General features: G+C 53.5%; 4 protein-coding genes across 4 annotated transcripts; 1 reads left to right on the top strand and 3 right to left on the bottom strand.

Moving 5' to 3' along the window:
• Window positions 1–49: 49 nt before the first annotated feature.
• Window positions 50–1,221, bottom strand: Z520_08098 (uncharacterized protein; the record flags this gene model as incomplete). Its single annotated transcript, XM_016778595.1, has 2 exons — window positions 50–961; window positions 1,030–1,221. 2 exons carry the CDS (start codon window positions 1,219–1,221, stop codon window positions 50–52), a joined length of 1,104 nt encoding a protein of 367 aa, XP_016630443.1.
• Window positions 1,222–1,612: 391 nt separating this feature from the next.
• Z520_08097 (uncharacterized protein) lies at window positions 1,613–3,571 on the bottom strand (the record flags this gene model as incomplete). The annotated part of the gene is made up of 1 exon (XM_016778594.1): window positions 1,613–3,571. One exon carries the CDS (start codon window positions 3,569–3,571, stop codon window positions 1,613–1,615), a length of 1,959 nt encoding a protein of 652 aa, XP_016630442.1.
• An 895-nt stretch (window positions 3,572–4,466) lies between these two features.
• Z520_08096 (uncharacterized protein) lies at window positions 4,467–5,579 on the top strand (the record flags this gene model as incomplete). The annotated part of the gene is made up of 2 exons (XM_016778593.1): window positions 4,467–4,713; window positions 4,807–5,579. 2 exons carry the CDS (start codon window positions 4,467–4,469, stop codon window positions 5,577–5,579), a joined length of 1,020 nt encoding a protein of 339 aa, XP_016630441.1.
• A 1,772-nt stretch (window positions 5,580–7,351) lies between these two features.
• On the bottom strand, window positions 7,352–10,912 carry Z520_08095 (uncharacterized protein; the record flags this gene model as incomplete). Its single annotated transcript, XM_016778592.1, has 4 exons — window positions 7,352–7,360; window positions 7,424–7,537; window positions 7,664–10,697; window positions 10,755–10,912. The coding sequence occupies 4 exons, from the start codon at window positions 10,910–10,912 to the stop codon at window positions 7,352–7,354; spliced, it is 3,315 nt and encodes a 1,104-aa protein (XP_016630440.1).
• Window positions 10,913–11,708: the final 796 nt, after the last annotated feature.

The following is an 11,708-nucleotide window of genomic DNA, read 5'->3' as shown; positions in this document are numbered from 1 at the left end:
CTCTATCACCATCATATCCATACATTCCTCAAGGCAGAAAAAGAAGTAGTCAAACGCGAGTATCCGCCTCAAGCTCATTCCCCGTGTCGCTATCGTCTCGCATACTTCTCTCAACAGGACTCGGCCTTCTCAATGCACTGTCGAGCCCTGTGCCATCATCAACACCAGCCACTCTTCCCGCTCGCCCTTGCAGGTGGCTTCCCTTCTCCGTCTCCACGTCCACGGCCCTCTTCAACCTCTTCCCGACCCTGGGTCTCCAGTTCATCCTCGCATCTAGCAAACTCCGAAACGCAATCCTATACCCCAACGTCGCGGTCAAACAGCCAATCGCGGCGCCAAACAAGCAATCATGCACGTGGTGGTGATATCCCAAGACGAGCGTGCTCGAGATGTAAGTCGCAAACAGGATCGGCGTGAGGACCAGGATCATGCGCCAGAATCCCCGTTTCCGGGGTCTGGAGGCGTCGCCAATGCGAAGGTGGGCGAAGAGGTACAGCGAGAGGTACCCCAGGCCGGCAAACGCAATCTCACTGTGTCCTGAGGGGAACGATTGTACCGCGTTGTCAATGTCTTTGGGGCTGCCTGTGCAGACATCTCCAACGCGGTACATCATGCCGTTATATCCAGAGCCGACATATCCATTTGGGACGACCGGATTGCAGACACTGAGGAAATGTGGTCGGAGTCCGCCGATGGACTTCTTCAGGATGACTTGGAAGCAGGTCCCCGTAACCAGTGAGTACAGGAGGCCCAGAGTAGCGGAGGAGAAGTCAGCGAAGGATCGGATGAAGATTTGTGAGAGCAAGATCACTACAAGCGGTACGAAGCCGCAGAGAATGCCTGTCAGAAGAGAAGAAAATATGGGCGTTAGATAAGGGTAGCCGATGGAGGGATTGTAAGTGGCACCGTCAGGACTGAGGAGCGGGAAGAGAAGAGGCGGACGGGCAGGAATGATCCAGATCTGTGGTCATTGATCAGGTCAGCACTGGACATCGGGTCAATGGGGGAGATGTCTGATGCATAACTTACCACACCCGTTACACCCGCGATGGCAAGGATACAAACGAGGTCGAGCCAGTGATCCAGGAAGAAAGCTTTCAGATACTGTCCCAAGCGTGGAAGCGTTGCCTTGTCTGGTTTCAAGGCGGCTGCAAAAGACCTGGTATGTGAAGAAAGCGGCATGCGTGGTCTTGAATGCGACGTCTGTTGCGGATGATCCATATCGAACTAATGTTGCCACAGATACTTATACTTGCCAACATGTAACTGATCAAGCTGGAAAACGGACACATAATAAGAGCGGCAACGATATCCAGAAGACAAGGAATACCCAGATGTAGATGGTCCGGGTCCACAGCATGTCTGTGGCGACGAGCCCAATGAGGTTGGAAGCCACTTGCCGCAGTATGGCTTCTCTAGTAGGGTCGTACCTACCTAGGGGATGCGGATTGCAGGGCAGTTCGGTTTCAATGACACCTTTGTCCAACAATTTAGACGCAAATGCCGAGAAGACATCTTGGTGTTGTCGAAAGGAGCATCAGACGCCTTCGAAGGGTTGAGAGTGCCCGAGTGCTGTCGAGCTGCTTCGCTGCCCACTGGTCCTGCGGACTGCTCAATTCAATCTCACCCCTACCGAATCTGGAATTCCCAAGCCGGGTCCATATTGTTCTGCTTCGTATATGCACCTCTCGCATCGGCAATCTCCACCCAGAACCGCCTGCAACCGGGCTCGCCGCTCTCGGAAGTCCTTCTCCTGCACATCGGTGTAATGGTTCCAAATCTCCTCGCCAGCATTGATACCTGCCCAAGCGGTGGATGAAGGAGTGTCAGGCCTCTCCCACACCTTCTCCTTGACGACGGTCAGATTCCTCACTCCTGAAGGTTTCCAAGTCACGTTTGGATTGCAGCTGTGATTTGCCAGACACCAGAGCGGATGTACGGCTGCGACCTCAGGTTTGCCTGTCCAAGTCGATTGTTGTGCGTCGGCAACTCCTCGAAACTTAGCATAAAGTGTCTGAATAATCCACCAGTCGTATTTCTTTAGCCAAGTGGCACTGTATGGTCTGCACCTCTCTCGTGAATGCATGAGAACTTCAAACCACTGCAGAGGCAACTCGACATGGTGGCGCACGCTGTATGGTAGTGATTTCGGCCCACTCTTGAACGAGAGATCCATGACTTGCGGTGTTGGGGAGAAGTCTCCCCACAAGTATTTCGTCTCAAACAGATCCAGAGGGTGCACTCTCTGTGTCTCGGCCAGCTGCATGGTTCGAGACAGGAGCAAAAAGTACAAATCCCATTCGGGGGTAGTCGAACTTTCAGCCCGACCAAGAGTGTGAAGGTCGTCATTGCCACTTGATCCGGGACAAAAAGGCGCCTCAGCAGGAGGATAGCCCTCGTCTGTCTGGTAGTCTTCCTCGTTCGGCCGGTGGTAGCGTTCTTTTGCAGCCGTCTGACATTCTTCCGAGCAAAAAGGGATATTGCACCCTGTACAATATCTCCGATCCTCTCGTTCGATACCTTCCATATCAGCCGCACAGGCGTCGCAGAGAGCCTCGCCATGTGGTCGTATGGCGGTCAGAGCCGAGCGCTCTCTCAAGATGGTCGTGCCAGGTGCAAGTTGCCTTCTGGCAAATAACCCCAATTGGGAAGAGCATCTAGCCGTCAAAGAGACACGGGTTTTCACCTCACCGACGGAAAGCCTCTCCATATCCCCGTTCAGAGTTGGAGCTGGGGTAAGATATGGTAGTGTGGAGATTTCCACCTCCAAATCCGGAGCGGCCTGGTGGAGCCTTTCATTGATCTCGATCAATGCTTCTCTGGACATTCTGTCAGGCTCATGCTCATTCCACGGGTATATTTGGCGCTGACACCAGCCAAACAGAGTGGGCTTGACTTCCCGCCGCAGGATCTTCACACATATATGGAACTTGGACTCGTCCTCGTAGACAGTGGAGTATTTGGAGAAGTCTCCCACTACTTCCTCAATGTCCTTGACCGGCTCTCGAGGCTCCTCCCCGCTCAACCGGCGTATGGATCTCTTCACCGCCAGCACCTCGTCGATCCACAGTTTCGCTTGGGTTTGAACACCCAGAATGATGGCGGAGCGACACATCAGAACCAGCGAACGGTATTTGTGCTCCAGGGCCATGGGGTTCGACTCAATCTCGTCGTGGTCACCATCAGAAGCCGGCCATGGATTTCCGTCCGAATCAACAGGCTCAAGATCTGAGACATCAGGGCCATCCAAAGCCACGAGACAAAGGGTGTACGAGACGTAGGCATCCGCCAGCGCCAGTTCACTGTACCCGAGAGCCTCGTAGACTTCAGCACGCTGGAGAATGAGGTCGGGACAGGGACCGGGACATTGGGCTAGAAGTTGAGTCAAGCGGTGGCGCGAGAGAAGCAGATATGCGTATATTTTCCTCCGATCTGCCAGCTTTTTGACGTCCGACACTGAAGGGCCCCTGGTTTCGCTGAGGGCAATAGAGTGGTCTTCTGGCAGCTGAGTTAGTATGTTTTGTAGATATTGAGGTAGGCCCGCCAGATCGTCGACGACACGGTTCTCCATGGTCACTGCCATCAAAACTGCGACTGTCAGAACGCTGGAATTGTTTCGTCGCTCAGGAATGAAAATAATAGGTTTGTTGATCGCCGTGAACCAGACATTTGATGGCTTGGCGGCTTCGAGGCGAAAGGCTGGGAGGCAAAAGGGGCTAACCTAAGTTGGAATTGATAGTGCCGCTTTAATCCATCCCTTAACCAGGACCTCGACGCTGACTCTGTTGGTTGATTCAGTATGGATATTCCAGTACGTGCCTCAGATGCTGGTTAATTCCTGAAAGGCCCGTAATGACCCGAAATGATTTTCATTATCAGCAGTCAACGCCGCGAATGCTTGCTTGCGCGCCCTGCAGACGGCCGCCTCGCCGAATGCAAGACGCAGACGATATGGACATCATGACCGAGACCGAGACCAACATCTCACACCTACTATGCTTGTCTGAGGAGATGGTCGATTGGAGCAAGAGTGCCACCGTAAAGATTGTGCACGAGTGGTTTCTACAAAAGGAAGTGTCACAACTCCAACAACCTGGTTTGGTTCCCAGCCAGGGTGGTAATACAGTCCGGGGATAGAAGGGGAAGGGGGAGCCCTAACTAGGTAGCTCGAGGACACCACCAACACCACAGCGATCTCCAGATCAGCCTCGAAACCTCGAGACTCGTGTGCCTCTCTACTTTGGCGGTGCAACTACCATCCAAGTTTTGCCCAGAGGCTGCAGCAGTTGATGTCAGAGCTATGACGTTGCGCGCGGGAGTTTCCAGAAAAATCGAGCTCGGAGTTGAAATCCGACAGCAGGTTTGGTATTTTTTTAATCCTTCAAGCCTCGCCATGTGCAAACTGTGGCGTACACATAGTATTCAGAGAAGCTCACCCTCTCACTCACAGCATTATACACGCGACAATGATGTTCGACTTCATCTTGCAGTGGATCCATCAAATCCTCGACTATGCCCTCTCAACAATTAGAACTGTCCAAAATCGCCAGATAGGCTGGAAAACACTGAATCGCAAAACGGGCTGCTATGAGCGCGAAAAGCAGCCCATATGGAAGAAGATCAAGCTCTGGATCCTCTTCAGTCGTCCTATCGAGTGGATTGATCGCACTCAACTACTCCGGCTATGGATCCACGAGAAGACAATCAAAGCTGGTAAGAAGCCCCTGGGTTGCTGCTCGAGACCTGGTTTCGACATACACCTTTTACAAGTTTCGGTCGATGCTAACCAGCTACCACATCCTGCAGGGAAAGAGGAAGGCACGCCGGCGTCTGCTCGGCAGATCAAGGCCTTTGTGGACTTCTATCACATCAACATGGAAGACTTCACTCCCTCCGACATCCACGAATATCGCACCTTTGAGGACTTCTTCATCCGACAGCACAAGCCCGGCTCACGACCCATCTTCGAACCTGACGACCCAACGCGGGCCGTGGTCGTCGCCGACTGTCGGCTGGTGGTGTACCCGAGCGTGGCACAGACCAAGAAACTCTGGATCAAAGGGAAGAACTTTACCGTGGGCAACCTGATCCGCGACGACGAGGCCGCCAAAGTATGGCACAACGGTGCCATCGCGAGTTTTCGGTTGTCACCTCAAGATTACCACCGCTACCACTCTCCCGTCAATGGGACCATTGAGTGGTTCAAACAGATCCCGGGAAACTACTACCAAGTGGACCCCATGTGCCTACAAAGCGACATCGACATTTTGACCACGAACGCACGGTGCGCCGTGTGCATCAACTCTCAAGAATTTGGGAAAGTGTTGTTCGTGGCCATCGGCGCCACCGACGTGGGCACCGTCGAGATCAACCCAAAATGCCAAAGGCCCGGGTCCGAAATCAGAAAGGGCGACGAGGTGGGACTGTTCCAGTACGGCGGCTCGAGCATCATCGTGGCGTTTGAGCAAGGGAGAATCCAGTTCGACGAGGATTTGTTGAGTGTGAGCCGCCACTTGGTCATGATGGATGTCGAGGTGGGCATGAGTCTCGGACGCGCTACACAGCCTTCAGAGATCTGACTCTCTCGAGTGGGAGCCAACATGATACAGTGGAAAACAAACACAGCACACCAAGAAGCTAGCTGCGTAATTTGCAATTCCGTCCCTGGCAGCTACTCCTCCGAGGCAAAGAGAGGAGAAAGGCAGTAAGGGTGAGACGAAGCAATTGTATTATGTAAAAACGAAACAAAAGTTCCCTTTTCCCACCATCTACTTCCTCACCTGCTTTCTGCGTCTACTCTCTATTCCCCTTTTCCCACCTACCTACCTACCTGCCTGCCTGCCTGCTTAACCTCAGACCCCGTACACGAAACGGGGGTATAACGAGCATGTACCTCGCACCTACCTAGGTAGGTAAGGTAGGTAGTACCTTCGTGCATCTCCGTCTCCTCGTCTAGCCCGCTCGGAATCGGTCCGCTGACTCGCCGCCCCCCTCAATGCCCGTTCCCGCCCCGCCCCCCCCGGCTCGCCTGGTCTGGCGCAGTGAAAGCAAAAAGGACTCCCCTTCATAAGCGAAGCGAGGAGAGACAATACGACGTACGATATTACCCTTACCCTAACTAACGAGTGGGGTTCTGTGAGATAAGATATATCCACTGGCAGAACATCCTGGAACCTACCTACCGAGGCTACCTAGTACTAATCCCTAGTCCTGTTCCTAACAAAGTACTATACGGATAATTAGGTAATAGCTTCCACGCCCCCGGTATACTAGGGTGTATACTAGGTACCTCGTACTCGTTGTTTTAGCTAGTACCTAGTACAAAGGGGTACTCGGTACAACTCCTGTAATCAAAGCCCCCCCGGCCGTTACTCCGGATATACTCGTATACTCGTATAGGTTACTCGTACTCGGTACCTCCTCAGAAGTCGGCCCGGTGAGTGACCGGCAAGCGGGCGGGCGGAGGGTCTAAGACTACGGAGCCGCGATCGTCGGGTGTGGAGCCAAAACCGACAAAAAACAAGGCTGAAGAGGAGAAGCCCGCCCCGGGGAGGGGGGGCTATATATCGTAGGTACTTCTTTTTTTTCCTTCCATGACCTAAACTTGCATACGATGCATAGCCCTAGCCCTGGCGCTATTACGATATACAAGGACCTAGTGTGTACACACACCCCACAGCAGAAGGCTGAGGACCCCGGAGCCGATGATCATCTCTGGTCACGGTGGTGATCCTGTCATACGAGTACATCGCTCGCATCTATCAATGGTCCCCGTTTGGGAGCTTAATTTCGGCAAGCACTGTACGCGGATCGCGGAACGAAGTACGAGACGACAAGTGCCATACACACGCGTGAGCAGCGTAGACGCCGAGAACGGTACGAGTCGATTGACCTATTTCATGTCCAGCCCCCTTAGTGGTGATCTCGCGACAAGGGTCTCACTAGAACTCAGACACGTATTGAAGTCGTGGCCCAAGAAAAGCCCTCTTCAATGGCAGCACACCCTTACCTAAGCCCATTCCTGTAAAGGACCCCTCAACCAGGAACAAGGTTCGTCTTACCCGACAGGTCTCCAGAGATGCAGTTGAGAAGACATTATCGTTTCTGGGTGCTGAAACCAGCCCGGATGCGGCACTCCGCGTAGACAACGGAGCTATGATTAAGCAAACACCTTGCAAGGGTTCCTCCAGTTCCATCAGTGCTTCTGATCTGACCACCAAAGACCTCCACTGCTATCCAGCTCCAAATAGGAGATGTTCATGTCTATCCAGCAAGCAGCGACCAGTCCAACCTCGCATGGTCGACAAGCTGTATCGACCCGCCCAGGGAGAAATGGATATGGAGGATGATCTCACATAACCTAAGCGTAGTCACCGTCAGCAGCCATGAGAAATTACCAACCGCAAAGCATTGAAGAACTGACCAGACAATTGTCATCGACCATTATGGTGCGGACTGCCCCCTCAGCACCTAGCCCTGCATCTCCCGGCATCTGGCCTCTTTGAATCGCCAATGCGAATCTAGCGAGCATCCCCTCCTGCATTGTCACCAGAAGTTAGATGTCATTGCAGCCTAGCTTGGGGAATCGTGTGTGCCACAGTCAATCCATGTCGAGACTCGACACAATCCATGCGTTGACCAGCAGCTCTTCTATGGAACCTACCGTGACAAAGGTGTCTCCTGCACTGCGCCTCCGCTCCACGTCGTTTTGACTGATGATCTCGTAACTGCGATGCATTGCCCGACGACTTCTGAGCCCACTAGAAGACACGGCTTCGGTGCCATCTTCACCCTCATCGCTATCGTCGTCACCCCCGCCTCGAGCGCGTCGGCTTCGTCGACCCCCGAACCTGAGCGAGGAATGCACACTTCCGCCGGGATTGGCAATGTCGATCCCTTTCTCTGCCGCCTCACGTTCTCGACTGTCGCCTCCGGGACCGAAGATTTTGACTGTGCTGTCAATGCCACTGCAGGCAATCATAGGCTCGTATGGATGACCCTGAACCACATTGACAACTTCGCCGTCCCCTTCCAAGATATTCAGGATCCGGCAGGTCTTCCTATCCCAAATGAAGAAATGCCCATCATCAGAGCCGCTGACGACGAACTCATCATTCATACCATAGTAATTCACGTCTTTAACCGTACGTGTGTTGCAATGGCCCCTGTAAATCTTGGTATGTGACGAGTAGGGCACCTGGAGATTCACAGAACTTCGTTCACGGTACCGGGCAAATCCCAACCGTCTTCGAAAGATCATGCGTTCCGGAGCATCCCCATCCTCGTCGTCTTCGTCGGATCCTGTGGCTTCCGAATCAGAATCTTCGTTCTCGTTGTTGTCGTCGTCTTCGTCTTCGTCCGCATCCTCGATGTGGACCGTAAAAGGCGTGCCCATTTCAACATCGGCCTGGCTGGATCCTTCAGTAGTCTCGCGAGCGGTTTGGGGCGAATCCGTTGAGGACTCTTCGGGGTGAACTCTCACAAGATCAATGGCTTCGACAATTCGTTCCTCTTCGTCCGGGTCGATGTCTTCCTGTGACCGTTCTCCTTCAATATCGGAACCAGCTGACTGAAGTCTTAATCCCCCGAACGCTAGATTCACAAACTCGAAGGTGACACCCTCCGCAGCATGCATGAGCAAGGAGCGGCCTACCTTGACCCCCCAGAATCTCGCCGCCGCGCCCTTATCCATTACACGTATTGTCGTGGCGGGGCTCGAAGGGTTGGCCCGAGTCTCAGACATGCCTTGGCTCGCCACCAACTCAATATTGCCAAGAGCTCTCGTAAAGGCCAGCACAGCCGACCTCTGACTCTGGAAAACATGACGAGTCTCGTCTCGCTCGAAACGATTTGTTTCGAGGTCGACGATCGGTGTGTCATCATCTGCGAGGTCCAAGAGGTAGGCTTCCAATTTGGGCACAAAGTTCTGTATGGTGTCCTCTTCATCAAGAGGGAATCGAGGACTCTCGGCACTCACATTGGGTGGCCGCTTGAATCCTTGCAACACTGCAGACTGCCCACCATCCAACCAGAGAAGAATCGCCTTCAGGAAGTCGTAGCAAAATCTCGACTCTTTGCGGATGTTCTTACCTTCGTGAGCAGCAGGTTTGACCTGGTCGAACTGCGCAAGCCGAACGTCAGGGGCGGAACTGAGACTTTGCAAACGACCGCCGAGGATGCGGGCCAAGCAACCGGCAGCTTGCACGAATCGCCAGCTCGACTGTCGATTTCTCCTCAAGGCGTTTTGCAGAATCACGTCCTCCTCACTCGGGTTTATTGGATATGACCAAGTACGGATGACCTCGTCCATTTGAGGAAGTAGGGAAGCACACTGGCCAAGGGCACTAGTAAATGCCGCTGTATGGGGTGTCAATTCTGGAGACTCCTCCATGGTGGCAGGAACGTCAGCGCCTAACGAAGCAGAAAAGTCAAACAAGGTCTTGCGAAGTTGAATGAGTGCTCTTGCCACTCGTAGGCTTGATCTCTGAGCTTCTGAGAGCAGAAGCTCATGAGCTGAAGGTGACTCAGCTGCAGGTTCGGACACACTTGATGGAATAGGGATAAGCTCAGTTTCTCCATCAGCAAGCCTCGCTCGGAGAGCAGTGTGGCCGTTTTCTGGGCGATCGTCTGGAACCCTCCTTAGACGCCTGCTGGGATTGGCTGCATCCCCAAGACTGCTGGAAGAGGCGTTTGCTTTTCCCCTTTTCCTCTTGCGGTCAGAGAGATTTCTGAGCCGGGTGGCCTGGAATTCCTCGTTGGCTCGAGCATCAGCTTCCCTCGCGTCGGGCGACTTGACAATATCAAAGCTGTAGATATGATCTCCAGACCAAGAGGCTATGAGGTCATTGGGATTGGCATCACTGATCTTACAGGCCGTGATGTGACCATGATCGCGTGATCCCATCTTGCGCTTGTTATTGGGGGCAAATCGTCTAACACATCTGGTTGCTTCGGCCATGGCCACATCTTCGAACGATCCCACGGCAGGCTTCCGGGTGGCAGGCTGACCCTTCTCAGAGTCCAGATCTCGACCCAGCATACGCCTGTCGTGCAGGAAGCAATGCAGATGAGCCCCACCGAGCGCAATATACTGTGGCTGACTGGGTGCGCAGGAGATGCTGTTCAAATCGAGGCCATATTTCTTGTAGGAGATGAGGGGGGGAGGGGCGTCACCGCTATCGGTCTCGGTTCCCTGGTGCAATCGTGCGTACCGACGAGATCCCCGAGGCACAGGATATGCTGAGGACGGCAGTCTGAGATCCCATTGACGCACTTCGCCATCCTCAGAGCATGTCAAGAACAGGTATGGACTGGATTCGGTCACTATTCTCTTTGCGCGGTCCGAATGGCTTCGGTATACCCGACAGTTTGTGTTCCCTTCATTCAGCCACCTCGCGTTCTGAAAGAACTTGTTAAACCTCCGGCTCCTTGTCCCTGCGTCGCCTGAGCTATTCTGGGTTGCAGCTCCGCCATACTCAAGGTCGAAGACGCGAACCTCGGAGTCTCCGGCGCAAGTGACGACGGTGCGATCGGCCGTGTGGGGCATGAACTTGACTGAGAAAATGTTTGCATGGTGACCAGTGCTCACACTCGTGTTCAGCGAGAAGGGTCTGGTACTTCCAGGCGGATTGTAATCCCAGATGTTGAGGTAGGTATCGTCGGAGCCTGAAGCCAGAAGGTTGCCACCTGTCGACCAACTGCCAGAGACGGTATTAGCAGGGGGTTTTCCTTACGTACGCAACGAGTAGCTGTACCACAGAGCATTGACGCAGCCGGTGTGAGCTCCAAGCTCATTGACAATATCCAAATCCTCCACCCACGACTTATCCCCATACAGAGTTTTGACGGACCGATTTCTTCTCGTTTCGCCCAAAGCTCGCTTCAGCAGCCGCACGTCAAACTTTTCGTCCATGTCGTGTCAGCCCGGGGGCAACTGAAGCCGGTAGAGAGAGGATATGAATTGACACATGCAAGATATGAAGCCTTGTGCAAACCAAGACGACCTCGGCCGAGGATGCAGTTGGACATGAAGTTGTCCCGAATCGGCTCAACCTGTGCAGTCAATGCAGGCAAGGCGGACTTTGGGCGAGGCTAACTGAGGAGGGAGCATGTGGTCCAGGGTTTGTATTATGGAAGCAAGTCGGTTATTTCGGTGGCAATCCGGAACTGGAGAGGGGACCAGCTTGCGAGGAGACGACCGAGACCTAGGTCCAGACCGGTGCCTTGTAAGAGATGAGAGCGGGAGATGGAGGAAAGAGGCGTAGAGAGCAATTAGTGATGCGCAGTCAGTCAGGATGTGTTTACGGGATGCTGAGTGATGGTGGAGGTGCAGCGCTGTAGAGAGCGATCGAGATGGGAAAGCAACTTGGAGGTCATTGTCACCATGACGGCCACTGACGGTCAAACTGAAATGATTTCATTTAATTACCTAGTGGGTGGCTCGGCGCCTCGTAGCTTCGAGTGCTTCCGGGTTCCATTGGTGCCGCCAGCCTGAGTGCCACCCCCGCAGTCACCCAAGCCATGCAAACATGTTGCAGAATTTTTAATACTCGGTGATATACTTACCTACCTAGGCACCTACCTGGGTAATCATGGCTTATACTGCGATGGTCAAGTGCATACATCCCATCATGCTGGCTCGCTGGCTACCCTGTCAGGCTGTCACTAGCTGTTGCTTACTTGTTTGTCATTCAGCTCTGATGGCTCCT

The sequence above is a fragment of the Fonsecaea multimorphosa genome (genome assembly GCF_000836435.1).
Source record: "Fonsecaea multimorphosa CBS 102226 unplaced genomic scaffold supercont1.17, whole genome shotgun sequence".
In the NCBI taxonomy this organism is placed as follows: Eukaryota; Fungi; Ascomycota; class Eurotiomycetes; order Chaetothyriales; family Herpotrichiellaceae; genus Fonsecaea; species Fonsecaea multimorphosa.
Note: the sequence above shows the minus strand (reverse complement) of the source record. Positions and strands in the feature narration are given on the sequence as shown.